The 26,515-nt window shown below is 39.0% G+C and overlaps 1 protein-coding gene across 15 annotated transcripts in view; it reads left to right on the forward strand.

Annotated features, from left to right (window-relative positions):
* TCF4 (transcription factor 4) overlaps positions 1-26,515 on the forward strand; it is a 348,714-nt gene that overhangs the window by 278,203 nt on the left and 43,996 nt on the right. For all 15 annotated transcript variants that reach the window (XM_032311422.1, XM_032311430.1, XM_032311426.1 and 12 more), the window contains 2 exons: positions 19,042-19,147; positions 22,715-22,848. In XM_032311422.1, coding sequence (XP_032167313.1) covers positions 19,042-19,147; positions 22,715-22,848 — 240 coding nt within the window. The remainder of the gene's footprint in view (positions 1-19,041; positions 19,148-22,714; positions 22,849-26,515) is intronic.

The raw sequence follows: 26,515 nt of genomic DNA on the forward strand, positions 1-26,515 counted from the left end.
GTCCAGTTTGGTGATTAAAAAAAAAAAAAATTGTTGCTTTCCTGAAATATATGGTATTGAGGACTCATAGCAAAATCATGTCATGTATGGGCTGTAAACCTGTTTTAGAACTTGTTGGGTCACTTAACAGCAGCTGTGCTGGGGAGATATTTGATTTGAGCAGACTTTTTGAATCTTTTTAGCCCTAACCATTCTGGTTTTGAAATGGGAAAATGGAAAAGAGTTTTAGGGAAGAGAGATATCTCAGTTTTGAAAGGCAGCACAGGTAGAAATCTGTCCATCCCTGCTCAGATTAACTAGCATTCCTAATCTGTCCTCCCAACAGAGGACAAAGAGTCTCATGGGAAATGTGGGTTTATATTTTAGAGACACACTACAGAGGCATGAGATAGTGTTATATACCAGCTATATGCCTCTTGCCCAGCATTAATTTGGTTTTGGGACTGACATTTAGATAAGTTTGCAGGGGAAGAAACTTTTTTAAATACAATTTCTTTTTTTAAAAAATTTCCGCTACTTTAAAAACTACTCCCTATTGAAACTTGATTCAGTCTTCTAAAATATTTCTACCTTTTGGAGTATCTTTTTAAATGGTCCAATTTATGTAGACACCCATCAGTAGTCTAGGCTGCAACAGTCTTCATACTTATCAAAGAAAAAGAAAGTCTGTTTGGTCAAAAGTCTGAATAAAAGGATCCTCAAACTAACTCATTCCTTGGAAGCAATAAAAATTACGACCTTCCTTTCTTCTCCTTCCTTCCTTCCTTGGTTTGTAGTCACTCACAAATGGAGAATGTAATATTATGGTGATTTTTTAAATGTATGTGAGCCGCTATCAGATCACACTTGAATTAGTGTTACTTTTATAAGTTGAGGAAAGCGATTACCTGAGAAGTCCCTAGGAGGATGAAAAATTCTCAGGACTCTTGGAAAAGTGATAACTATTTCCTCTTTCTAGATGTGGAGACCCCCTCCCTGGCCCCAGATACCATGTTGCAGAACACATTCACTTAATCTTTGAAGAGCTCATCGCCTCTCTTTAGGACCTGTTCTTGTTCATACATTGCAAATATGCACTTTTATGTCCACAAGGAAGACATTACTACCATCTTGAAGAGCAATGTCAATTAGTAACAGGAAAATGCAAGGTCTGCCAACTGCAGAACTGTACTGACTTTACGCCACCTCCTTTTGAACAAAATTTGAACCTTTGAGTAAAAAATATTGGAGATTTTGATGAGGTTTTTTTTTTTTTTTTTTAACTATTTGCAAATCATGGCTTCCTGATCCTAGGAGAGGAAAAAAAAACCTCAAAGGAGAGGCTCAACAGACTTCCTGGACATCAAATAGTTTGCACAAAACAACATTCTGATGACTTGCATGTAAATAAATCAGAAACATATGAATTAAAACGTCTCTCGAAATACATATGGGTTGGAAAATAGAGAGAAGTGCTGAGAAAATGTGTTTTGGGTTTTGCTGAGCCCATGACATTCAAAAAATAGTATGAGACACTGAACAAACACAGACATGGCTGGGCTTACCCAGCCTGAACATTAGCCTCCCAGTTCAATGGCAAATCGGTTTACCATGTGCCTAAATGCGAGCCACCTTTGGTGTGCTCCCCCACACTTAATTACTAGCAGTTTAAATTTTTTCAATTAGAAACTCAAAAATAGCATCACATTTCAAGAAAATGCAAATCTTAGCATTTTCTCACTCAGTTGGTGCACAGCAGACTTTTTTTAGGAAAGACCACAGATCATTTCACCTTTAGGAACAGTCATACTGGGTATGGCCCTCTGTGGCATGACTGGTGTGCAACAGAAGGAAAGCATCATTATTTAAAAAAAAAAAACAAAAAAACAAAAAAACAACCACACAACTATCCCTGGAATTGATGTTGCCCATTAAATCAAAGTGATTAGCTACTGTAGGTAAAACTCTCATGAAGATACATGGTTCCCTCTCTTGACATTAGGTGGTAGCCCAACCACAGGCTACCACACTCAGAGGTCCTATTCTTTTTCACTCCTGAGCTATGTGGCCTTCTCTGTAGGTGGTAGGAGTTTGCCTTCTCTTTTCCACAATGTACTATAGAGAGCCGGAATTCTAAGTCCTGGGACAATTGCAAAGACCTTAGAGACCTCTTATCTTCTCCTCTCCATATCTTGTTCTTCAGCATCTGGCTTTAAGTACCAGGTGGGACTACAGGGGAGTTTAGGGAACAAAAACAGCTGTAGCTTCAGGCTTTACCCACTGAAGGCAAGTCACGGAAGTGTCCTTGGACAAAATCTTTAATCTGTTCTTTGGACTAGTGCCATCATCTGAGATTACCAGTTTAAAGTTTTAGAGAGCGTGGATTTTATTTTATAGGGAAATGAGTTTGGTTGTTTTAAAATTAAAAAAAAAAAACAAACATTTTAAAGTACTTTTCCTAATTCCTCCACTCAGATGGTGGTAAGAAACTTCAGTGCCTGGCATGAGTAAGGTACTAGAATATAGCTCTGAACAAGACAGACATGAGATAGACAAGGAAGTAGACAACTCCAATGTAGTTTGAAAATGCACTGATGGGGGAACACAGACTGCTAGGGTTGGACACAGGAGGGGCGCCTGTCCCACATTTGGCCTGGAGGAAGCGGGGCCCAAGAATGAATGGGTATTAAGCAAGCAAAATGCTGGATCCAGGAAGAGCACGGCGTATACTGTTTCCTGAAAGTAGTTCGGATGACTGGAGCTCATGGTGCCAAAGACAGTAGGAAGAGATGGGACTGAAAAGGTCAGCAGTGGCCAGATCATAAAGCGCCTTGTGTACCCCATTAAGAAGTGTAGATCTTATCATGACTGTAATAAGGAGCCCTTCAAGGCGTATGTTCAAGAGGTCACTGAATTTAAAAGTCGAGAGGGATAGCAGGACGACCAGGAAAACCCGGTCAGAGAAGCTAAGGGAAGCAAATCTGACTGGAAGGAAGAAGTAGTCAACAGTGTCAGAGGTCGTTGAGAGAAAAAGATGACCTTGGGCATCTTGACCTGGGCAGTAGCCAGGAGCTCTTGAGCAGTTCCACTGGGGTTGTGGGTGTGGAGGGAAAGTAAAGAAGTGGAGAAAGGGCACCACCAGCTGCTTTTCCATCATCATTGTCACTGTCATTGCCATCATCATCATCATCACCTGAAAATGAGCATCAGGCATCTTATCCACCCAACAGAGTGAAGGAAAAGAGAATGAGACACCCGCCCCCCCCCCCCCCAGGGAACTGGAACGTATTTGGGAAAACACATCATAAATATAAAACAGAAGATAGCAACACAAGATAGAAGACATGCAAAGGGGAAAATGAGCCCCTGCAAACCAATGAGATGAAACAGATCTGAACAGAACTATGAAAGAGCAGGACAATCCGATGGCAAGATGGAAAGGGAGAGCTTTTAACAAAGTGGGTGCACCTTGATTTATAGTCTGAGTTATGCCTCCTTTTCACAGTTTAGTCTGTTTGGGGGTTCCTATCAGATGGAAATGGTAGAAAACACCATTAAAGGTGAGGTGTGCTCTGAACCTATCTGTGACTTCTGTTTAAGTGTCTCAACCTCTTTTGGGAACATTAAAGTCGCAGACTGACTCTCTGTGGTAGTTTCATGCAGTCTTTGTTTTTTAAAGGTGGACAGAGCAACTAAGGAACAGATACCACAAGTAGAGCAGGTCAGCGATATTCATAAATTCGACACAAGTTCCTTGAGACGTTCTGCGCATCCAGTGCTGAATGTCTGTGCAGTGGCCGTGTATGATCTTACCCATGATGTGTTATCGCCACGCGATGTCCTCTTCCTAGTAAGAGGCCAGGGGCTCAGCCTCATGGGCAGTACCTTCAAGAAGCCATTCGTGATTCAGAGGACAGTTTTTCTCTACAAAGATACTTGAGGTATAGCTCTTTAAGGCCCTTCAGTGCTAAAAATCTGCTGTGTAAACTTTTAAGCGAAGGAAGGAATTGGTCCTCGTTTACTTTGGCTATTTCTCTTGTTTGCTTAGTGACTATTTCTTGGGCACCTGCTGTGGGCATCCTCCACCCCCTCCCCCCCCAGGAGCCCATCATGTTTCCTGGGAGGAAAGACTTCTATACTTCATAAAATTTACACATTTCTAAGGTAAAGTGCTGGGAAAGTTTAGAAGATGAAATATGTTTGATGAAAACGTATTGAGCTCATTCTTTGTGAAAGGATTTTGGTCCATGATCCCGTCTGTGTTACATCATTAGTAGCCTTCCTGATTGCACCTGTTAGAGACAAGCGCTGAATAGGTTGTTCAACATATCAAGAGGTTTTCCACTAAAGAAAACAGACTCGTCACCATCAAAAATATGTCAAGCATCATCAGGGTGCCAAACCTGCTATACAAATGAGATACCTTGAGGTCCCTATTTTTTCAAGGTGCTTTCTCAGCGCCATGATCTTATTTGTACCACATCTCTGTGTAGCAGCAGATGTTATGATCTCTACTTTCCAAATAACTACCATAAGATTGAAAGAGAGGTTAAGGACCTACCTGTAGTTAATTAATGAGCAGTAGAACCAAAAATAGAAAGACGGTCTCCTGCTCTTAGAGCACATTAGAGACCATTGTTTATAGCTAGTTAACTCACTTAAAATATTTTGGCGATGAGGAAGAATCACTAAATTCATCTTTTTTCTTTTAAACTTCTTAACTGATTTATTGAGATATAATTGATACACAACAAATCATACATGTTTGAATGTACAATTTGATAAGTTAGGCATATGTAGGCTCCCATTAAGCCGTAAGTTATCTTGGTAGAATGAAGAGCACTGAGTTTGCTGACAAAGAGATCATGAGTGAGAAATAAGTTTTTATTTCAGTGGAAAGACCGCTCTCCTGAGGAGGCTACGTTATTTGCCTAGATTTTCCCTCTAGCACCAGATGACAAGACATACTGCTTAAGAAGTTTGACCCTTCATTAGTCCTCTACTACCAGAATACCATCTCCCTGCAGATGGGCCCTCATTAATTTTTTTGTGAAGGACAGCAGGAAGGTTAGGAGCCTGCTTACTGTGTTTTGTTTTGTTTGCATTGGTTGAGGTGCAATTCACGTGATATAAAACTAACCATTTTAAAAAGAACAATTCCGTGGTATTTGATACATTAACAATGTTGAGCAACCACATCTGTCTAGTTTCAGAACATTTCCATCAGGCCCAAAGGAAACCCTATACCCATTAAACAGTTCCTGCCGCCGTGTTCTATAAACCTGTAATTTTATCACAGTATACACAAATATACATGCACACAGGCACACACAAACACACACGGTAGACAATTAATCCATCTATCTAGAGATTAGGAAATTCCAGATCTACCTATGACAAGGAAATTTTCCAGACAAAGGACCTAATATATCATACTTATATAAGCAAAGGGCTATTTATTGGATTTTTTTCCCATCAGGTAGAAGAAAAAAGGAAGTATCCCTTGCTTCTTTTTAACATTTCTCTGTATTTCTCTTAAGTTCTCACTTAGATAATAATTTATCAAGGAAAAAGAAAAGTCAAAAATCAATTCGGGGCCTTTTATTATGCAAAATTCCTCTTCTTGTAAAAAATTCCCTCATTAATTTCATCAACATTGAGAATTTTAAACTGCTTCCTTTATCGTAATATTAAGCAATCATCTGGATTTTACATTTCTAGTTTTGAAGATTCAAATTTATTGAATGAAGTAATTTAGGTATCAAAGGTTTCATTTCTTAGATAAACATCAAAGGAACATTCTTTCTGTAATTTTTATTGTCAAAGTAATTACTGTTGTTTATCTTTATTTATACCCTTATTAGTCCAGAAAAATATTTGAGGTAGCCACAGATCTTTAAACCATGTATCTTTAAAATTAAGAAAAATTAGATCAGATGAGAAAAGTGTCTGAAATTCAAATATTAGAGAAAGTCAACTTAATTATATATTTTTTTGAGTGAGAGAGAGAGAGAACACAAGCACGCACAAGCGACAGAGAGAGAGGGAGAGGCAGACTCCCCACTGAGCCTGGCGCCCAATGCAGAGCTAGATCTCATGACTCTGAGGTCATGACTGAGCCAAAACAAAGTCTGACGCTTAACCGACTGAGCCACCCGGGCGCCCTTTAATATTTTAAATGTTCCTGAAGAGGAACTGCTTATTGGTGGTAATTTGTTCTTCTACTGCCCAGTTCCCTTTAAGGAATATTATTTCCCTTCTTTATTAAGCCCATACGTCCTCAAGAAGTCTTTGAATAGGGGCGCCTGGGTGGCTCGGTGGTTTAAAGCCTCTGCCTTTGGCTCAGGTCATGATCCCAGGGTCCTGGGATCGAGCCCCACATCGGGCTCTCCGCTCAACAGGGAGCCTGCTTCCTCCTCTCTCTCTGCCTGCCTCTCTGATCTCTGTCTGTCAAATAAATAAATAAAATCTTCATAAAAAAAGGAAGAAGTCTTTGAGTAACCTTGGATAATTCTCTTTACATTTCTTTGGCATAAACATTTTGTACAAATACTACTCATTTACATATGTCTTCAAGTTGCTTATTGTATATCTGAGGTCTCCCAACTGGGTCCTGATGACAATTCTAGAGACCTTTTTTTTTTTTTTTTTTAAATATACCAAAGCCCCTAGCCTTGTGCTAGCTAAAATTTCTGTTCACATCAGTGAATACCGCTGACTGATTTTACCTGAAAGTGCCCTGCGCGTGAGAGAGGGGCAGGTCCTTGAATGGATAACAGATAAGGAGGTGGTTGGTTAGACAGAGATATTGAAAATTCATTTACTTTTTTCTTTTCATTGCCGTCTGTGCCACAGTCTTATATTTGGTAATTGTTTCATGCTTTTGTTTTCAGTTGAAAGGAGTTAGGGCCATATGTTTTGGCAGAAGAAAGAAAATTTGAGATTTTTTTCCACCTCTGTGAAAGGGAGGTTGGGGTCATGAATGTACAGTGTACCATGGCGAGGATTCCTGTTCAGAACTTCACCAAATTGGAAACTCACTATTCATAACAACACTCTCAGTAAGCAGAAGATGATGACATCTGTTTGAAGCATCAGATGTTAAGCTCGATGCTGCAAACCACAGCATAGTGTTCATCTTTAACTCTAGTTAACAGTAGTAGATAGCATTTACTAATATAAAAAATTAGTTCTCTGGATTCCTTAGACCATAGGTGATTTGGAAGGACATTCTGATCAAGTGCTAACAATTCTGACTTGGGATTTGGAATGAAAAAAACCAACGTAGATCATAGCCCGCCACCTCCTGTCCCCACCAGTCCTGTAAAAGCTCTCTCAGCTTTTGTCTCCTACTATGTAAGATGGCTGAGGTGGGCGACTGCTTGGATAGATAATCTATCTCAAAATTATTCTTAAATAAGATAATGGAGACAGAAATTTTTTTTTAAGATTTTGTTTATTTGAGAGAGAGAGCATGTGTACAGCAGAGACCGCACAAGTTGGGTGGTGGGACGGAGAGGGAAGCAGGCTCCCTGCTGAGCAGGAGCCCAATGCAGGGCTCCATCCCAGGACCCCGGAATCGTGACCCGAGCTGAAGGCAGATGTTTAACAGAGTGAGCCACCAATGTCCCAAAAAGTCTTTATAATTTAAAACATTACAAAGATATGAACTTTTTTGATGACTAATTATAGAATAAGACCAAATTTCCTTTTGTACTGTTAAGTTCATGGCAAAGAAGGTGTCTGAAGAAGTACATATCCCCCTTGGTGAACTGTTTCTTTGATCATTCTTCTTGTCTTTGCAATATCAGTTAGAACCTTGGTCTTACTATCTTTTTTTTTTTTCTTCTTCTTGCTTATGTCTCTGCTTTTGAAAGGGTCATTCAGCTTTGGTCTGACACAGTTTTCTCTCTAATTCTTCTGGCTTCCTGGGAAAGAATGTTGACTTAGGGATAATGGCTCTCTGGCCCTCTGTGCTCATTATGCACACAGGCAGTCCTGAAGACCCTGGATTTGAGGAATAGGAATAGCACGTGTAGGTTGTGCAAGGTCAAACTATAACATAGTCCGTGTTTTTCTTTGGTGGTTCTTCTCCTTCTTGTAAAGCCCCCCTGTCCCCTTCTGCCCCCTTCACTTTTTCTCTCATTCTTTCTAAAAAGTACTTCTTGAGAAAAGATCTGAGACCTCATCATGTTGAATTGTAATAGCTCCCGGCAGAAGATAACATTTTCTGATGATTGGAGGTATGTTGAAAAGTGGGTTTGTGACTGTGAAGGTTTTTCCAGGGACGTAGGATTTCATGGTAATAGTCATTGACAAAGGTCTGCAGCATTGAAGTTATATGTTCATTCCAATGGAACCCAAAATTATTTGAGCTTAGATCCCTTCTTAAAAGACAAGCTTATTAACGTCCATTGAAGGATGTCAGCTCTAGACTTCAGGCATCAACCTATTGGCCTTGGGCTCAAAGGGGAAAGGGCCGAGAATACTCTTAGAAAGCATGGACCATCATAGGTCACTGTCTCCACCTCCTCACACAAGCTCAGCCCTCAAACATAGAGAAGAGCACTAAAACCTGTTCTGGCAGAACAATGAATGTTTCTCTCTATTTTATGATGTTATTCTTAGTTTGGCGTGTCTCTTGTATTCATTCAAATACATACACACACACAGTTGCACATATTTTCATAATATTGGTTAAACCTTGTTGTTTCTGTGGTTGGTGGTAGTCAGTTCTGTTGAGATGAGATATGATCTGTTAGAAATAATGAACAATTATGAATTTGATGTTATGGGGCAGAGATCGAAGTCCTTCAGTTACATCCGGTTAAGGGTTAAAATAACTAGGTATCGTAACTGATAGAAATTGAAAGTCGTGTTCTTCTTAACAGTACCTTTAATTTCTGATGAGCATTCAATAAATAAAAGCTTAGAAACAAATTGGTTAGGTGTTTGGAATATATTAAAGAATTGTGATGCACTTAACAGTTGCATCTGCGAGGGTCCTGAGCCTGTGAGACCAAGTCCCACGTGAGTAAGTAACTGAAGGAATGCAACCAGGAAGAAGTCCGGTTTCACCTGGACCAAATTTTATGCAATTAAGTGTTTCAAGAGATCTTTAGCCAGGTGTAACTTAATCAGTTTAAGGCATTCTCAGCTAGGGCCAAGGTACTCAGAATGTTGGCAGTGGGCATTCCTGTGATACACCACATTGAAAGTAATAGCAAACATTCAGCGTCTGCTGACGTCGTGCCAAGAGCAAGAGAAATGCAGGTGTAAAAATAAAAAGAAGTATTTGGAGCCAGAGGCTAGTACACGTAGATGGAACTATATTAACTAAACTATACTAACTAAACTGGAATGCTCGACGTTGTAATGGGGTGCTTTTTATCAGTTGAGTGTCTTGGTTTTGAGGCCTGGGTCTGGTTTCACCACTAAGTGCCCCCGTAACCCACAGCAGGTCACTCGCCTTCTTTCCGACATCAGTATTACTGAACAAGAAGGATGGACGCGGCACTCTCAGCCACCTGGCTGCTAGAAGGTCAGGGCGTGGATGTACGAGGCCCCGGATTCACAGAGCTGGGTGTCGGTAGGAGTCCACGAACACCCTGGATGGAATTCTTAGCTATTAAGAGATAATGTTGTAGAATCGTGGTTACAGCTCAAACTCTGAAACAAACCTACGCAATGTGCCCAGTGTGCCACTTAACGAGCTGTGTGGCTTTGAGTGAGTTATATAACGTCTCTCTTAGAGTCCTTATTTATAAAACTGTTTCAATAATCAAACAGCACTTTGAGTGTACAAAGTGAGTATATGTACTTTTTTTTTTTTTTTCCTGGAATAGTGTCTGGCATGTCCTAAGTAAAGTGTTAGCTGTTTTTATCTTTGTCATGATTTTTGTCATGCCAAGGGTGACAAGAGCTTGAGGCTGGCAGGCATTGGGACCAGGTCCTTTTTTGCTTCTGGAGAGCATTAAGCGATGATACCCTAATACATGACTTCCTTTCTTTGTTTCTAATTGGCAACTCTGTGCATGCATCACTGAGATGGTTGTAGGATAATATGTGAAAACAACTAAAAGTCTCAAATGTTCTATATCACAGTACACCTGTGATATCACAGTAGCCTAAGCTCCATCATACCTCTCCTATTTGTTTTACTGTCTTAGGTTTGCAATGATAACACATTGAAAATCTTTCTAAAATAACAGGATACTGTGTAGATTTAAATTACAATAATATTATTGTACAACTATTAGTACTTCTTAGTGCTTCTTTAAAAAATCGAAGCAGGGTTTTTTTTTTTCTCCCTTGTAAATTTTTATACATCTCAAAGGCTACCTGGACTCATTTTAGTTTTAGGGTTTGAAATTTGATTGGGGGATTTGAAAAATACACTATAGCCAGCTGTATAAAAAAACACAAGAATTATCCTGACCTTTTTATTTGAGGAAAGAACAATGTGGGCTGCCCGCCCATAAAGAGCACCAAGTTTTTCGTAGCGCCTGGGGAGCTTGCATGCAGGAGGCACATAATAATGGGACCAGCTCACCTTTTCGCTGCGTAATCGCTGATCTTGCCATAGGTTGGGTGCACTTCTAGAGAAACGCGTTACCTGCAGCCCACCACCTGCGCCTGCTTCCCCAGCTCCGGGGCCCGATCCCTTAAGCATCACTCAACGCCCTTCTCCTTCCTGTTGTTGTGTTTGGGGACTTTGTGAAGTCTGCCCGTTACAGAATTTGATCGGTAAAGACACGAACAAAGAAGGGAGTGAAAACTTTTACAATTTTACTACTTCTTCACACAGAGAAGGAAGTTTGGTGGCTGAGAAGAGTAAAACTCTTGGCTCTAGTTCCTTTACAGGACGTAGCTTCAGATTTCCTGTACTGCTCTGATCATGTACAGGTCATCAAAACTGAGCTGGTTCTTTAGAAGAGTGGAAAAATGCATGTGATGTTTGTGATGGGGCGCATGGATGTGTGCTCAAAGTGATGTGTTCTAGATAAATATATTACATACTGGGGGCGCCTGGGTAGCTCAGTCGGTTAAGCGTCTGTCTCTTAATTTCGGCTTCGGTCATGATCTCAGGATCATGAGATCAAGCCCCACATCAAGCTCTGCGCTAAGCGTAGAGCCTGCTTAAGATTCTCTCTCTCCCCCTCGTCCTCTGACCCTCCCCCACTCCTACTTGTGCACATGTGCATGCACGCTGGTGTGCTCTCTCTCAAAATAAATACATGAAATATTAAAAATATATATATTATATACTTAAGGGATTTCTTTTAGGGGGATCATATACATATTTTTGTGATGAATAGAGCAGAGTGAACTCAGGTAATTGCTTCTTAGTGGGAAAAATAGGAATATCATATACACTAATGCTACATTTTATACATGTTTAGATAATTGTGATTTTTTTTTTCCAGACTACCTATAAAGAGAGTTTGGGGGTGGGAACCTTCTTACCAGAAGTGATTTTAGGGCATTTAGAACTATTTGGTTAATTCCTGTATAAGCTTCATGATTTCAATAGCCTACGACCTTTGAAATTTTCCATTTATAATTAAATATCCATCAGTTTTTCAGTATACTTCAGACATTTATATGTTATCTCTAAAAAGATTTCCTATTTATGTGACAATAATGCAAATTCTTCTTCAACCATCACCTGGAAATGAAGTAGGATTTTTCTATCACTAAAAAACATTCCTTTACTTGAATCCACTGTATGGAGAATGGTGTATGGAATACACCAGGTGAATAATTTTTATTCCTGGAGTTTGCTGTTGGTTTTGGTTTTTTGCACTCTCAGATTATTTACTGCCTGACTGTTCTATGCCCTTGAGCATTATTAACTGCCTTTAAACCTTATAATAACTTACTCAACTCTGTTACTTGAATCTATTTATTAACCTTTTATGCCATTTTACTGCCCATTAGAATATTTAAGTTATAAAGTTTTAAAAAGACTTTTTAGAAAGGAGAGTGCCAAGAGGACTGGATACAAAATCAGGGGCCCTGGGCTCTGTCCAGGCCCTTGGGTAAGTCCATTAACCTCTTCCTTTGCTCGTTTGTAAAGTAAGATCGCAAGCACTTGAGCTTTAAAAATATGATGCCAAAAAGCAGGACAGAGGCAGCAGGTGGAAAAGTAGCATGAAAAGAGAAAGGAGCATCTGTGAAGAAGTCATATAAAAAAGATTTAAAAAAAGGAAAAGAAAAAGTAATAAAAATGAAGTGAGAGTAGAATAGAGGGACCCAATTACCAATAATGTGAAAACACGTGATCAGAAAAACTTGAACATCTGTTCAACTTTTATCATGTAGAAAAAGTGATCACACCACATCGAACTATAATTCCTTTGCCAAAGACACGAGGGGCCAAGGACGAAATTGCAGTTGAAGGATCCCTTTTGCTTCCTCCATCTCCAGAAACCCAGAGTCACAGACACTCTTGCCTCGTGTTCCACTTGGTACAATTTGCAGGAATTTTGGCAGATGGTTGAAAAAGGACTTCAAAAAAATATGTCATAGTACAAGGAACTCTAAACATAATAAATAAAACTAAATGTCCTACCCTTCAGTAGCATCAACATTTATTAACACCAGCTGTATGCTAGGGACTAGGGATACCTAGAAATTGCCTCTCCGACTCGTCCGCCAAAAGAGTTCTTGCTTTTGCAGCCTAAAGGGAATATCAAATCTCAAATGAGCTGGCATTATTGTCATAGCTGCTCTAATAGAGGGTGACATACACGGCTCAGTAGGACTTTTTACAGACAAGCACGACTCTAGGCCAGTGCTTCCAACAGAACTTTCTGCCGTAGTGGGAAAGTTCTATGTTGGTGCTATGCAGTATGGTAGCCAGTGGCCGCATATGACCATTGAGCACTTGGCTACTGTATCTAGTGTGACTAAGGGAATGGATATTTAAACTTTATGTAACTTTAATTAAGTTTAATTCAAATAACTGTATATTAGTAATGGCTACTTGACTGGATAGCCCCATTCCAAACACTTTTAAAAGTAGCTATAAGTCCTGACTAGCACTTACAACAAGATGTGAGTAATACTACCATTTACAGAGTGCCCACAACTGATTAAGAATTACGCTTGACACGTAGGATCTCTAACACTCACAAAAAGATTAACCTTGTTTCACAAGTGAGAAAACTAAGACTCGCAATATCACCAGCCAGCTCACAATTACTTGTGAGAGCTGGAATTGGAACCCAGCCGGCCTGGCTCCAGAGCTGGGTCATTTCTGCTATGACGCCAAGTCTTTTTCTGAATTCTCTGGAGATTGCCTTTTTTAAGTACATCTACCCCCTCTTTATGGATCAGTTGGCGATGTACATTTACCTTGGTTACATGGCACAATTATAGGGTCCATACTCACTCTTCTGAATATGGAGGTATCACTGCCCCTGAGCCCTTCATTTCTCTTACTAGAACCCACGTCTTTCAAACAAAAATTTTCAGAGTTGAGGGTCCAGCCCCGTTGCCTGAGTAGTGAGCTGATCCCCCTCCAAATACTTTTCCCCAATTGATGCTGGGAAGCATCAAAGCATATGCCTACCTTTGTGAATGCTTGGCATTTGACTGTTTTGCTGTCATAGTTTAGAATATTTGTGAAATCTGCCAAGGTCTAAACTACTAAGTGAGCCTTGCTAGCACATGGGCACCAGAGGCATAATTTAGCTTTGTTATTTTCCACCCATCGTGGAACATACAGCAACTCTTTTTAAGAGTCTGAAAGTCTCGACTACAATGTTCCAGTTAGTCTGAACTTTTTCTCTTTGCAAATTCTATACTCCAAAGGTACTTGCAGAATCCCAAAGGGGTAGTAATGGTAAGGGATGTTAAAGGTGAATCGTGTATCCTACCAGTTACCATCCAGCCTCCCTCAGTTCCATACCTCGTGACACAGGACCTGTAGCCACTTCTCTTTGTCCCCTTAGAGCTTAGCTCCCCACTTGAGGAAGCAAGTAACATTACTACAGATTGGTTTTACTATGAACATGTCTTATCACATTTTATTTTCTTAAAAAGTGATAATGAAATCCCCAAAAGAATATTTCTCTAAACTGTGGTCAAAGTACAGCCTTGTGTTGATAGTGTAAAAAGACCACTTCTTTCTTTTTTTGTTTTTTAAGAGAAAGGAATTGCTTTTTATGGAAAGAATATAGACTCTGATGACCCATTTAAATGCTGCCTTCACCACTAGATTAATGGTTAATGTAGAAAATGTGGGTTAATGTTCCTGAGTCGCATTTTTTCAGATAATAAAAACAGTAGCAGCACAAGATTAACCCTATTGTCTGATTTTTTTTGTTTTTGTTTGTTTGTTTTGTTTTGGCCTTTTTTTTTTTTTTTTGCATGCTTAATACGTGCCACGTACTCTTCTAGTAGTTTGATACACAACATACCTTTATTCTCATAAGAACTATGCATAGCAGGCTCTGCCATTCCCATCTTACAGGTAGGAATCTGGAGGCCAGACAGGTTAAAGGAACAGGTCCAAGGTTGTCTAACTGATGAATGGTGAAACTTGCAGTCACACCCAGGCTGGTCTGGACCAATGCAATTGATCTCTCTACTATACTTCAGCCCTGTGAAATAGGAATGATGCTATTCATAATAACCATCTTGTATGACCCTTAGGAAAACCAGAAGTAGAGTGTGTAGAGCTCCTTGCACGAAAGCTATTCTACAAGAGACCCTAAACAATTGGCTCATTGTTATTTTTGAAATCTTCATAAGTGAAACTGATCTGCCAAGACAGATAAAAATGAGAACATCAAGGGGAAAGGTAGAATATGCATTCTGCTCCTTTCATTTTGCAGATTTGCTTGGTTTTCTTCTGGCCTAATAGGCAGAGATTCTATTTAAAAGAAGGTATTGTATTATTTCTCTGATGACTGAGCAAAGGAGAACCAGGAACATTGGATGGAACAGCTAATGTAATATAGTAATTCTTCTCAGATTACAACAAACATTTAATATATAAAATGAAAAAATATGTATTTTTAATTTTTTATCAGTTCAGGGTTTTGGTGTTATCTGGAGAGATTGGTTAAACTCAGAATTTCTATATTTATGATTTTGACACGTAAGAGAAAAGATAATGGTGCTAAATTTGGGCATCAACCATACTTTGCTATTAGCTCCCCATGAAACTTTTATTCCACAAGCAGTACACGAAAAGAGCAGTAACCTATGAGCTTTGGCCAAGTTTCCTCATTTCCAATTCTGCAACAAAAATTTCACCCTTCTTTGGTTTCTCTAGTGAGAGGAATAAGAATGCAAAAGTCACCTTGATCTAAGCTACCTTATCAGAGAAAAACTAAGTATAGAGCTTTGTTTCCCTTTAGACTTCTTCTCATGTTTCAGAGGTAGGGTCACTTCAGTACACTGAACTAGAGTTTGGGACTTTTCTTTCATTTTTCACTGGCCTGATATTTTAAGATTAGTCATTAAAATGACTCCAACTCTTTGGAGATATCTGGGATGTTTATCATTGTCCTGTTAAATAAAAAACTATTTTAGTTAACAAATACTTATCATCTTTCCAGTTACCTAAAATAGTAATAATCAAAACTAATTGGATGTGAGCTTTTCTTATTGAATTTAGTATCTCTATTAAATACATTATTGAAACCCATACTTTAGAGTCTTTTCATGGAGAAATTGGCAAAAGAGTTGACTGAAGTGAAAAATAGCAACGCAGCTTGCTGGTCATCCAGGTTATTAGAGATGAAAACATTAAGGATAAAGTGAAGGATGAATGTTATGATCAGTCTGTTTTCGTAAATATCATCTTACATCTCCACCACTATCTTTAAAGAAAGAGCAACTGCTTGTTGTGTATGTCAGGCAAATTGCAAATTTTTTTTTAAAGATTTTTATTTTTATTTATTTGAGAGAGAGCATGAGAGGCGAGAAGGTCAGAGGGAGAAGCAGACTCCCCATGGAGCTGGGAGCGCGATGCGGGACTCGATCCCAGGACTCCGGGACCGTGACCTGAGCCGAAGGTGGTTGCTTAACTCCCAGGCACCCCACAAATTGCAAATCTTGAATGGTGGCTTTCACCATTCTATTTTTGAATTCCTTATAATTAAAATGAGGGGGGAGCTGAACCAAATAAATTTTTTAATTCCTTCTATTTTTAAAAAGGATAGGGGTGTCTGGCTGTCTCAATCGATAGAGCGTATAACTCTTGATCTCGGGGTTTTGAGTTTGAGTCCCATATTGGATGTAGAGATTTCTTAAAAATAAAATTTTTAGGATCTTTTAAAAAAGTATAATAGTTCTGTTCATGGATTACATTTCTATAAATAATTCTGTAGGCTGCTCACCTTAAAAATAACTTTTGTGATGGGAAAGATGGACTATGTTAAATGGAAAGAGAATAACATTTTACCTGATCCGTAAATTTACAGTATAATGAAAATTTGTAAAATATGCAGAAATTGCCTTTTTTCTATAAACGTGGCCTATTTCTTGATAATAAGACTTTCCTGTTATCTAAAAAGTGTTCATTTGACCATAACACCAGAAAAATAGAAAGTATATAGTATAATATATCCTAAAAACTTTGTAAGCCCATAGATATTTGTTATGCAGGTGGTGCTTATGAATTTGGGATGAGTGATCTTACTCTCAGATCTTTGAGTTTGATCGTAATTCATAGTCCAAGAGCCTCCTTGTACGTGGGCAGAATTACCAAAGATTTATCCTTCTCTCCCGGAAGAAATATCAAGTAATTCTGCCCACATTGGGGGAAAAAGGTGAACCTTGTTAGGTGCCCTCAGATCGTATTGACGTAATCATAGGCATATTTAAAGATATTGTCATAGAGGAGCGCCTGGGTGGCTCAGTTGGTTAAGCAACCACCTTCGGCTCAGGTCATGGTCCGGAGTCCCGGGATCGAGTCCCGCATCAGGCTCCCAGCTCCATGGGGAGTCTGCTTCTCCCTCTGACCTTCTCGCCTCTCATGCTCTCTCTCACGATCTCTCTCTCAAATAAATAAATAAAAATTAAAAAAAAAGATATTGTCGTAGAGTATAATTAAAATTAAACTACATATTATCCTAAAGAACTTACTCAAATTGTTTTAAAATATAAAGTCATTTCATAATATGGGTCAGAGTTTATTTTCAGCTTTATAGTAAATATGCTGATCTCTAAAATTTGGGACTGACACATAGTACACTTAGCTTGTGTTAATACCAGCTGTCCCAAATCGCTGTCTGGCTAGTAGCCTGGACCGTAGGTACATGGTGGTAGGTAGAGTAGCTGTATCGAATGAGATATTCTAATTTTCAATTTCCTATTTTCCTAGACAGTAATGTTTATTTCATGTTTTTAGCCTACTCTCAAGACCTTCTCTAAATACATTCAGTAGTATTTTCCGAACTGTTTATTAGCTGTATATAGTTCTCAAGAAAATACTGGGTTTTGCATGACAAAACTTTAAGGATATTGATTTGTTTGGAGATTTCCTGGCTTAAGGTTTATTCTTTGTCTCTTAAAGATGCTTAAAAAAGATGTCTTCCTTCTTGTAAGCCCTGTGGAAACAGAAGCAAATAGACATTTATATATTGAAAATTCAAGGAGAATTACAAAATAAAATGAAATATAGCCCACGAAGTAGGGGCTTGTCTCCCTCCTTGACTGCAGAAAACCCTTGTTTTCTAACGTGTGCCTGGATTCTTCTGGTTTGTTTTTGTTTTGTTCCGTCTCCAGGACCTCCCAATTTTCAAGGGCACTGTGGGGCACATGTAGCATTTATTTGATGTATGTATGTGTATGCATATTTTCCCACATCTGTCTCTGTGGACCTATCCTTTGTGAAATCCTAAACCTTGTATTAATGCTTAGTTTGTGATTCATGGTGTTCTGAGAGCAATTATATAATTTTTCTGAGGGTGTTTATTCGGTGCTCAGTTAAAAAAAAAAATGGGAGTATTTTTTGGTAACTCTGCAGTTGCCTTTTTATTGGTGAATTTCTCTTTCTTTTACTGTGACCTGAGAATATCACTGTAGGCTCACTGCCAATTTTGTGAGCCGCTGCCTGCTTCAAAATGGAGGCAGGAAGGTATCCATTTTCATCAAGAGGGTGACAGTGTTTCAGTCTCTCCGACCATCTGGAGAGAGGAACTTTCGGAGCAAAAGAAAATAGGGATTTGAAAAAAATTATATTTAGCAGGAAAGGCAAGGGGGGGGAACCAATTAAAGTTAAACTATACCTTATGAATTTATGCTTTTCGACTATGCCGTCTCCTTTAGAGGAAACATAAACAAGAAAATACACAGGCTATTTTTATAAAGGACTGGTTCCCCAAGTCTCATGAGTATTAGTAAACGAATGTTCCGTAAATTAGGATTTTGGCACACTTTTTTAAGTTTATTGCACACACAAATGTAATAAGAACTATAAAGGGGTGCTCCCCCCGCTTCCTGTGTACATACCGATTGTTGGTGGTCTATGTAGATCTGGGCTTTTAATGGTCCTTTTCATGCATCTCTGCAAAAAGCTGACACTATGGGAATTTAATATTCCAAGATGTATTTGTCACTTTCTGTGGTCTGGATAGCGCATTCGTTTTCTCTGTCTCTGTCTCTTTCTCTCAGATGTGAACATTTTAATTGAAAGGTAGAGTAAAAGGGAGAGGCTTAATGCGTGCCCTTCTGTTTGCACCTTTCATGACCTCAGAGGCCATCTATGTTTTTTTTTTTTTTTTTTAAAAAAAAAAGATGCTTGGCTAGGACAACTCTATGGGTATTATATAATATATTTAACTAGACATAATTTGCAGTATTCTTGCCTACAACTGGAAAATATCCCCCGCCCCTGGTCTTCCAGTCACACAAATCTACTCAGCATTTTTGTTGTTGTTTTTTGCTTTTCTGTGTTCTGAAAGGGGTAGTGTTGTAGGGTTTGGTCAGATTTGGAACGGACATGGAAATGTAGCATTTTGTGCCTGCTTCTTAACACGTAATGGACCTTGAGGTGCTTTGGTCAATGCAGCAAGCAACACTAAATTGTCTCTCCTTTCTCAGGTTTATGCTCCATCAGCAAGCACTGCCGACTACAATAGGGACTCGCCAGGCTACCCTTCCTCGAAACCAGCAGCCAGCACTTTCCCTAGCTCCTTCTTCATGCAGGGTAAGATGCTGCCACTTCTGCGGGGAAATCCACTGGGCAGAATCTCCCTGGGTCTTTTCAGGTCGTGTATGGGGCAAAAGACTGCTGAACTGATCCTCAACAAATGGAATATTAGGCAAGTGGAGAATATTGAAGGTCATGCCCTTCTTAGGAATTGAATTCATTAAAAATTCATCAATTAATTAAAACTCGACAAAGACCTATTTTTTTCAAATCAAAGCCCCTTGAGCAATGATGAGTTAAGATTAAACTGGTTGACTTCACTGAGAACTGACACTTCTTGGGGGGATGGTCTTCTATGACAGATCATTTCTGCCTCTTCTCTCCCCAAGAAAAACGTTTGTGTATTTTTAGAAGTGTTTTGGTTCAGTGTGTATTTTGAGCATCCTGGATTTAGCCAACTGGGAACAAATTGTCCTTATGTATAACTTCATATAAAAATTTTAGCCACTTATTAATTTATAAGTAAGAACAAGAACTTCATTTAAGATGAAGCATCCTATCTCTAGTCTAGAATATTATTTCATTACACAATGGAATCTCCACCCAAACATGCTAATTGATTTAGAGTGAAAGACCCAGCTTTAGTCCAAGACAAATGGAGAAAATGACAGTTTCACAGTAGGTGAAGTGTATTTATTCTTTTAATCATGGAATTTATTTAATGAGATGTACCTGGATGTGTACCTCTGAGCTTACAGTCTTGCCACTGGTAGCTGGTTCCTTTCTGCTACTCGGAAGTGACTGAATAGCTAGAATGATATCAGCTGCGTGTAAGAACAGACTGTCCAGAGATTGCACCTGGGGCTTCATCCCTGATAACCCTGTGCCATTTATTGTCAAAATAGGATGATCTTGTTGCCAAGTTAATACTCTGAAATATAGACATGGAATTTACCAAGAATTCCTGTACCTGTATGCAGACCTTTTACCTCCTTTTGCCTGGGTGCGAAAACCTTTTTTGAGAGTGCCTTAACTACGTGCCCTGGGATTTCCTTTTCGTGCTGCTCCAGGAAGGGCCATGGCATGGGAGGGGGAGCACCCTTGGAGCAGCAAGGAACCGGGGAGCAGCCTGGTGTCTCATTTATCTTGCAGTGGACATACTCAAAGTCATTCTGATTAAAAGGAACTGATTTTCTTGCCCTTCAGAGTATAAGTTTTCTAGGTTGTTGGTTCATATGTGAAATTCCATGGAAAATCTATAAAATTGAATCAAATGGGTCTCCCAGGAATGGAGAGAATTTGTTCCAGGCATAATAGAGCTCATGTTCATAAGGGCCCTGTATCTTTCTTTGTGACCTGTCCTAGGTGTAACTCACAAAGGGACCCAGCAGGGTATGTCGCTTGAGGGCATCCTGGGCTGTGACAAAAGGCACAGTGGCCACTTGGGCCCCCGCTCCCCTCTTTGACGACCAGTCAGGCAGCTGTTCTACTGGTGCTTATCAAGATTGTCAATTCAAGGACTCACCATTCACAGCAGATTTTCACGGAAAATATTGACAGGATAGATTTCTTCTACCTGCCTTCAGGAAGGTGCTTGCTTCAACTGTGCACACCGCATGGGAGGTCAGGTAGAGGAAGACAGAAAATAGAGGGATCTGCAACCACAGTAGACCACGCAGAATATGGGGAACAAAAGTGCTTTTCTGCAAATGAATACCCAAAAAGGCAAAACAAATTTTTTTTGAGTTGACATTTATGATGAGCACAATTAATTTGCACACATCTAATTCTATTCTTTCAAAACAACATTATGCCAAGATCATGGGATATGATAAATATTAATTTACTGTGAAAAGCATAATTTATGTAAAGTACGTATTTTTATAAATCTGCATTGAGTAGAGTGTTCTGTGTTAACAAATCCTAAATGTATTTCCATATAGTGCACCATGTGGTCAGAATGTTTCAGGAGACTCTTGTTCAATGATATATATTCCCAATTTATTTGTCATTAATGCCATCTATTTGAAATGTTAGGGCCTTAACTTCATCTTTGGAGTTAAGGTGACATCTACACTTCTACAGCCTGAAAGCTACATCTTAAGTGCATGAATAATATCTTCTAGAAAGTCCTCTGTTTTCCCATTAGGAAGCAGTACCTCGTGATCCTCTCTCACACCGGCTTCCCTCAGTAATGGGTGCCTGGTGCTCTGAGAATTCAGGTCTTTTTAAAAAACATGCAGTTTGGGTGAAAGATCCTGGGAGACTTTCAGGAGAATATTTTAAACTTACTGCCATGTGACCTCATTTTTCACTTGAATTTCTGTCTTCTGATTAAAACTCTTAAGTGGTCAGAATCTCAGATAGGACTTTTTTTTTTTTTTTTAAAGAAATCTATTGATCATTCTTCCCTGTCCTGAAACTATTCCAGTTTTTGGAATTCTAACTTCTGGATTTAAAAGCTCGGGGGGGGGGGGGGGGTACAACTTTGTGGTATATAGTGTTGGATTTAACTTGCCTATTGCCAAAATTTTCAAAAGGCCTTTATTATGTAACATAGATGGTGAAAATAATCTTATTTTCAAGGAGGCAGTGCCTGCTGTACTGTGAATATCCACTGATTATCTGTATTTTCAGCTGGCATTCAATAATTTTGGTAGAACTATTGAAACAAGGGCAAATTTGACTTCAGCAATGACATAGATGCCCACCCACCCCACCCCACCAACCACCTTTGTTTTGAGAAACCCAAACCAAACATCAGTGATCCCTAAGAGTAACTTCTAGGCCAATAGACCCAGAGAAGAAAAAGAATCTATAAAAATGTTTTTAATATGGTATTAACAAAGATTAACTTAATACTGAAGGGTACTTCATATAATATCCACATCATTTTAAACCTCTTTTTAACATACAGTTTTATAAAATCTAGAACCTCTTAAAATTGTCCCCAGTATAACATCTACCTTATGATACGTGTGCCCTTTCAATGGCTACTGAAGGCTTAAAGTAGCAATAGAACTATGCACCAGAAAGCAAATGTTAAGAAAGAAAACTCGGAGCTATATATATCTGAGACTCACATTCCCTATAAATTATAATGTAATTTCAACTTTAATTCTACCATGTATGTAATAAAAAGGAAATTTGATCTTTTAAAAAATCTGGGATGTTCTTTTTCATTCTTATCTCTCTATCTGCATTTAAAAAACTTGTAAACTTGTCAACTCTATAATGTGTTAAGTATTTTATTTTCATCACAAAATTTAGGAACATTTAACTGTTCGTTTTCATTGAAAAGGAGGTCAGGGGACTTTTAGAAGAAGCGTTTTCTTTAGTATTGTTTACCTGGCTGACTTGACATAATTCTACATAGAAATGTGTTCTGTCCTTTTATAGCTGAATTTTTACTAAGAACGCTGCCTATGGTAAATATTTACATTTGTTGGCAATATAGAGCCACTCGGGGGAAAAAGAAGGATGACTGTCTTCTGATGTAATCAGCAAAACAGCACAAAGATGAATGCACAACGGGTAGCCATTTTCAAGTATATGAAAAAACCCTATTCTGTAGGGCAAGGCTGAATGCCTCCGAAAAGTCATGGTTTTCTTTGTCCTTTACAGATGGCCATCACAGCAGTGACCCTTGGAGCTCCTCCAGTGGGATGAATCAGCCTGGCTACGGAGGAATGTTGGGCAGTTCTTCTCATATTCCACAGTCTAGCAGCTACTGTAGCCTGCATCCGCACGAACGCTTGGTAAGGCAGATTTACATGGTTCTGGGGATAACACAGCTAGTTTCCGAAATCCCATTCTCCGCCTTCCCGTGCATGTACACAGGACCCTGTCATGAATGTAGAAACGGTATAACCCATCATTCTTAGAGTTCTCTTGTTTCTGAGACCAAAGACAGAACAGATCATCTTTGGAAGCCCTTGTGGCTTTTCTTTGGCATTGAACTTCATGGTGTTTTGTTCCGTGCTTTCTTTTATGACACCGTTAGCCTCCTTTGGACATAAATATATGCTGTATTTGAGTTGTACAATTTCAGCTATGATGGATCCTTGTCATTTATTTGTTTACTTTCTGTAGTTTTGAAGCGTATACTGCAGGGGGCAGAGTGGCAGTCAGTAGACTGAGAGTAGGTGGCCGGCATCTCCCTTGTGCATTTCCACTTCCTCTTACCGGCTTCTGTCCCTAGTGACAGCTTTGACCCGTGGTGCCACACCCAAAGGAAAGAGTTCCTGTTTCCCATACACGCCACTAGTCACAGCGACCAGGAGCTTTCTGGTAGATCATAGATCAGATTCCCACTTTTCAGTGGTTTAGCTATAATTCCACGTTACTGCTAATGTGATGTTCCATTGCCTTACTCAGTTGAAAACTGCCGAACTGCAGAACATTATCTTGTTGCATTCCTGAAGGGCTCACTCTGCCCGTTGCCTAAACTCATCCATCCTAGCAGGTCCCTTTATCTTGGAAGAAGGAGCTCATCCGAGCTTTTCCAGCCTCAAAACTCCCACAGCCCAGAATCCACTTAGGAACTTGAGTTGAGCATTACAGGAGACCCTGAGTTAGGCTTGAGATGCAGGTAAGTCCCTTGTGCAGTCCTATAACTTTAAAAATGTATGGAGCTATAATCCTACAAATACGAAAAAGAGTCTGAACAAATCCAGTGGTCCTTCGTGGTGCTGGGTCACTATACATCTCGAAATTGCCCCTTGTTCTCCTAAAACTCAGGTTCATGTGTCTTTCTCTGCTCTGCGATAGGAAATAGTACTTTCTGGGCTTCTGTGATCTTTCCTCTTTGGTTCAAACACTAGAGACAGAGAAAAGGTGACTTATGTTGTATTCTGGCAACATAAATATTCCAGAAGTTACAGTCTCTGATCTCCTTGAAAGATACTTATCTAGTGAGTCCTGGTGATAGAGACACCGTGGTCAGTTAGCCTATCTGTTCACAAGAGGCAAAAATAGTGGAGATAGAATTGGCCTTTTTCTATCATCTGCCAAGTTTGAATGTGTAAATCCACCTATCTCTAATTTCAGCTCATCTTCAGTAAATAGCAAATGATTTACTGGCACGTTTTATCTTCTCCCACCTCCTACTTGGAGGTATTAGAGTGAAAGCTTAGAGAAATATCAACTATTATTATACTAGAATTTCTTCTTGGCCAACATCTTTATTTCCCCATCATCATTTTCCACTTCTCTAAGGAACTCATGATCAAAACTACATCTGTCCTATGAGCAAGGAAAATTTTGATTACAACTAAAGGATTTTGGCAGTATAATAACATAACATGGAATGTCAGTCCTTCTAAGAGTTGTTCATTTGACATTTATTTTTGTTCTTTCTTCCTTTCCTTATCATACTGTAGAATTTTGATGTAGGTGGTTTGATTTTATCCCAATCAAATTCACTGCATGGGCGGAGGTATGTTTAAAGTGTGCTCGAATGCATAAGAAGTGTAATTTTAAAAAGGAAACCAACTACATTCCTTTAAGAAAAAAATTTGCTGAAAACCTTAAAAACCAATACAATATTATCAACCAGGGAGAAAGATCCTTTTGAAGGAATAACCCAACAGGTTGTATCTGATGCTATATTTGAAATGTCATTTATCCAACACCGAGCATGGCGTTTTTATTCTTAATATGATTATTTAGCAGATCTTAGAGATTAAGGGTTTGTTTTAAAAAAATGGTAAATGAATGGGGTCTCTGGTAATGTATCCTAATGAATTTTCTCACTGATAGGGAAACTGTTAGATTATTATATCTAGTAATCATTGTAATTTCAGTATTAACCATTTGGAAATCTCTCACTGAAATGCCTTTCAGGAGTCTGACACTGATTGAGAATAATTGGAGTGCGCAGTAGGAGCTTAGTGTCCTTTCACTTGAAAATAATGCTAGTTGCTCCCAATTTTCATCTATAGCTTTTGACCAGTCTCACAAAGAACAAAAGAATAGTTTGAGAAAAAGAAGAGCGTTTTCCTTGTATCATTTTGGGTATAATTTGGCCAAATTAGTATTGTCTCTGAAGGTACAACATTTTAGAAACATTATTGCCTTCGTTGTGCTAGAATGTGTAATTGTAAAGCTTCAAATTCACACATTCCAGTAGCAACTGTCAAGTCACCAATTTCGATTCTTTAAATCCCCTTTACAGCTTCAGTTTCTACAACACAATCCCACAGCTAATCGCTACTATGTCACAGATACACATACAGAATCACTCCGAAGAATGGAGTTTGTGGTTAAACTTTGGAATGGGTTGCTGCAGAAGATTTAAGGTTGGATTGACTTGGCAGAGTTTTGTTTAGAAATAGGATAGAGACCTCCGTCTGGCATGGTTTAGGCATGGTCTTTGCCTCACAGAGTGAAATAGTCCTAGGAATCTGGAATTTTAATATAAAAGAGTTCTGAAGTTTTTGTAACATAAACACTTACCCTGGTGATTCTCAACCAGGTGGGATTTTACCCCCTCAGGGAACACTTGGGAATGTCTGAAGACATTTTTGGGTGTTTCAGCTGTAGGTGTCACTGGAATCTAGCATGTAGAAGGCGGGGATGCTGGTAAGCATGCTGTAAGATGTAGGAGAGACCCCCACAGCAAACAGTTACCTGGCATAAAAGAGTAATGGTGCCAAGGTTATAAAATTTGCCTGAGCCCAGAGCATGACTTATTCTTAGTATGTGCCACCAATGATTATATTTTCCAGTCTTTGAATTATCAACCCATGGGTTGATCGAAGCATCACTAATAGAAACATGTTCAATACTTATTCTGTCTGTTGGGCTACAGATATGCTGTAATTGGGCATCATAAGTAAAAATATTTCAATAGTGGGCATGTAAAGCCATTATGCTTTCTCAGTCTCCCCTTTCTACATGTAACAAGCAGGCAGACAGTAGCAATAGCCGGAGGTAGAGAGGCAAAAGAGACCTCTCATTGTGGGTCCCTAAATACTCTACAAGAGACATACTTCACACATCAGTGATAGGCTCTGCAGTGTATTTATTATATCTGAGTGATAGTAGTTTTCAGGATACTTTTCCTTGTATATGGAAATAAATTAATAAATATATCATAATAAATTGTAATTTATAATAATAAATAAATAATAATAAATCTCATTGATTTTTTTCAGCATCCTATTTTCTGTGAGTCTCTAAAAATAACTGATTTACATAGATTGTGTTCGTTTCCCTATTAAAATCGATGGGGAAGAACTTTTCTTATCATTCTCCAAACTCAGTATTAACCCTCTGTCTGTTAAATCCTGACTTACTGCCCATTTTGCTCCCTGTTAAAAGTGATTAGAAATCCTCCCCAACGTGGAAATCTTTTTCCCATTCGACCCTGTGATTATATAGTCATTTAAATATTTTTCAAAATTCTTTCCTCTGTTTTGATTT

This window comes from Mustela erminea, chromosome 13 (assembly GCF_009829155.1).
Source record: "Mustela erminea isolate mMusErm1 chromosome 13, mMusErm1.Pri, whole genome shotgun sequence".
Lineage (NCBI taxonomy): Eukaryota > Metazoa > Chordata > Mammalia > Carnivora > Mustelidae > Mustela > Mustela erminea.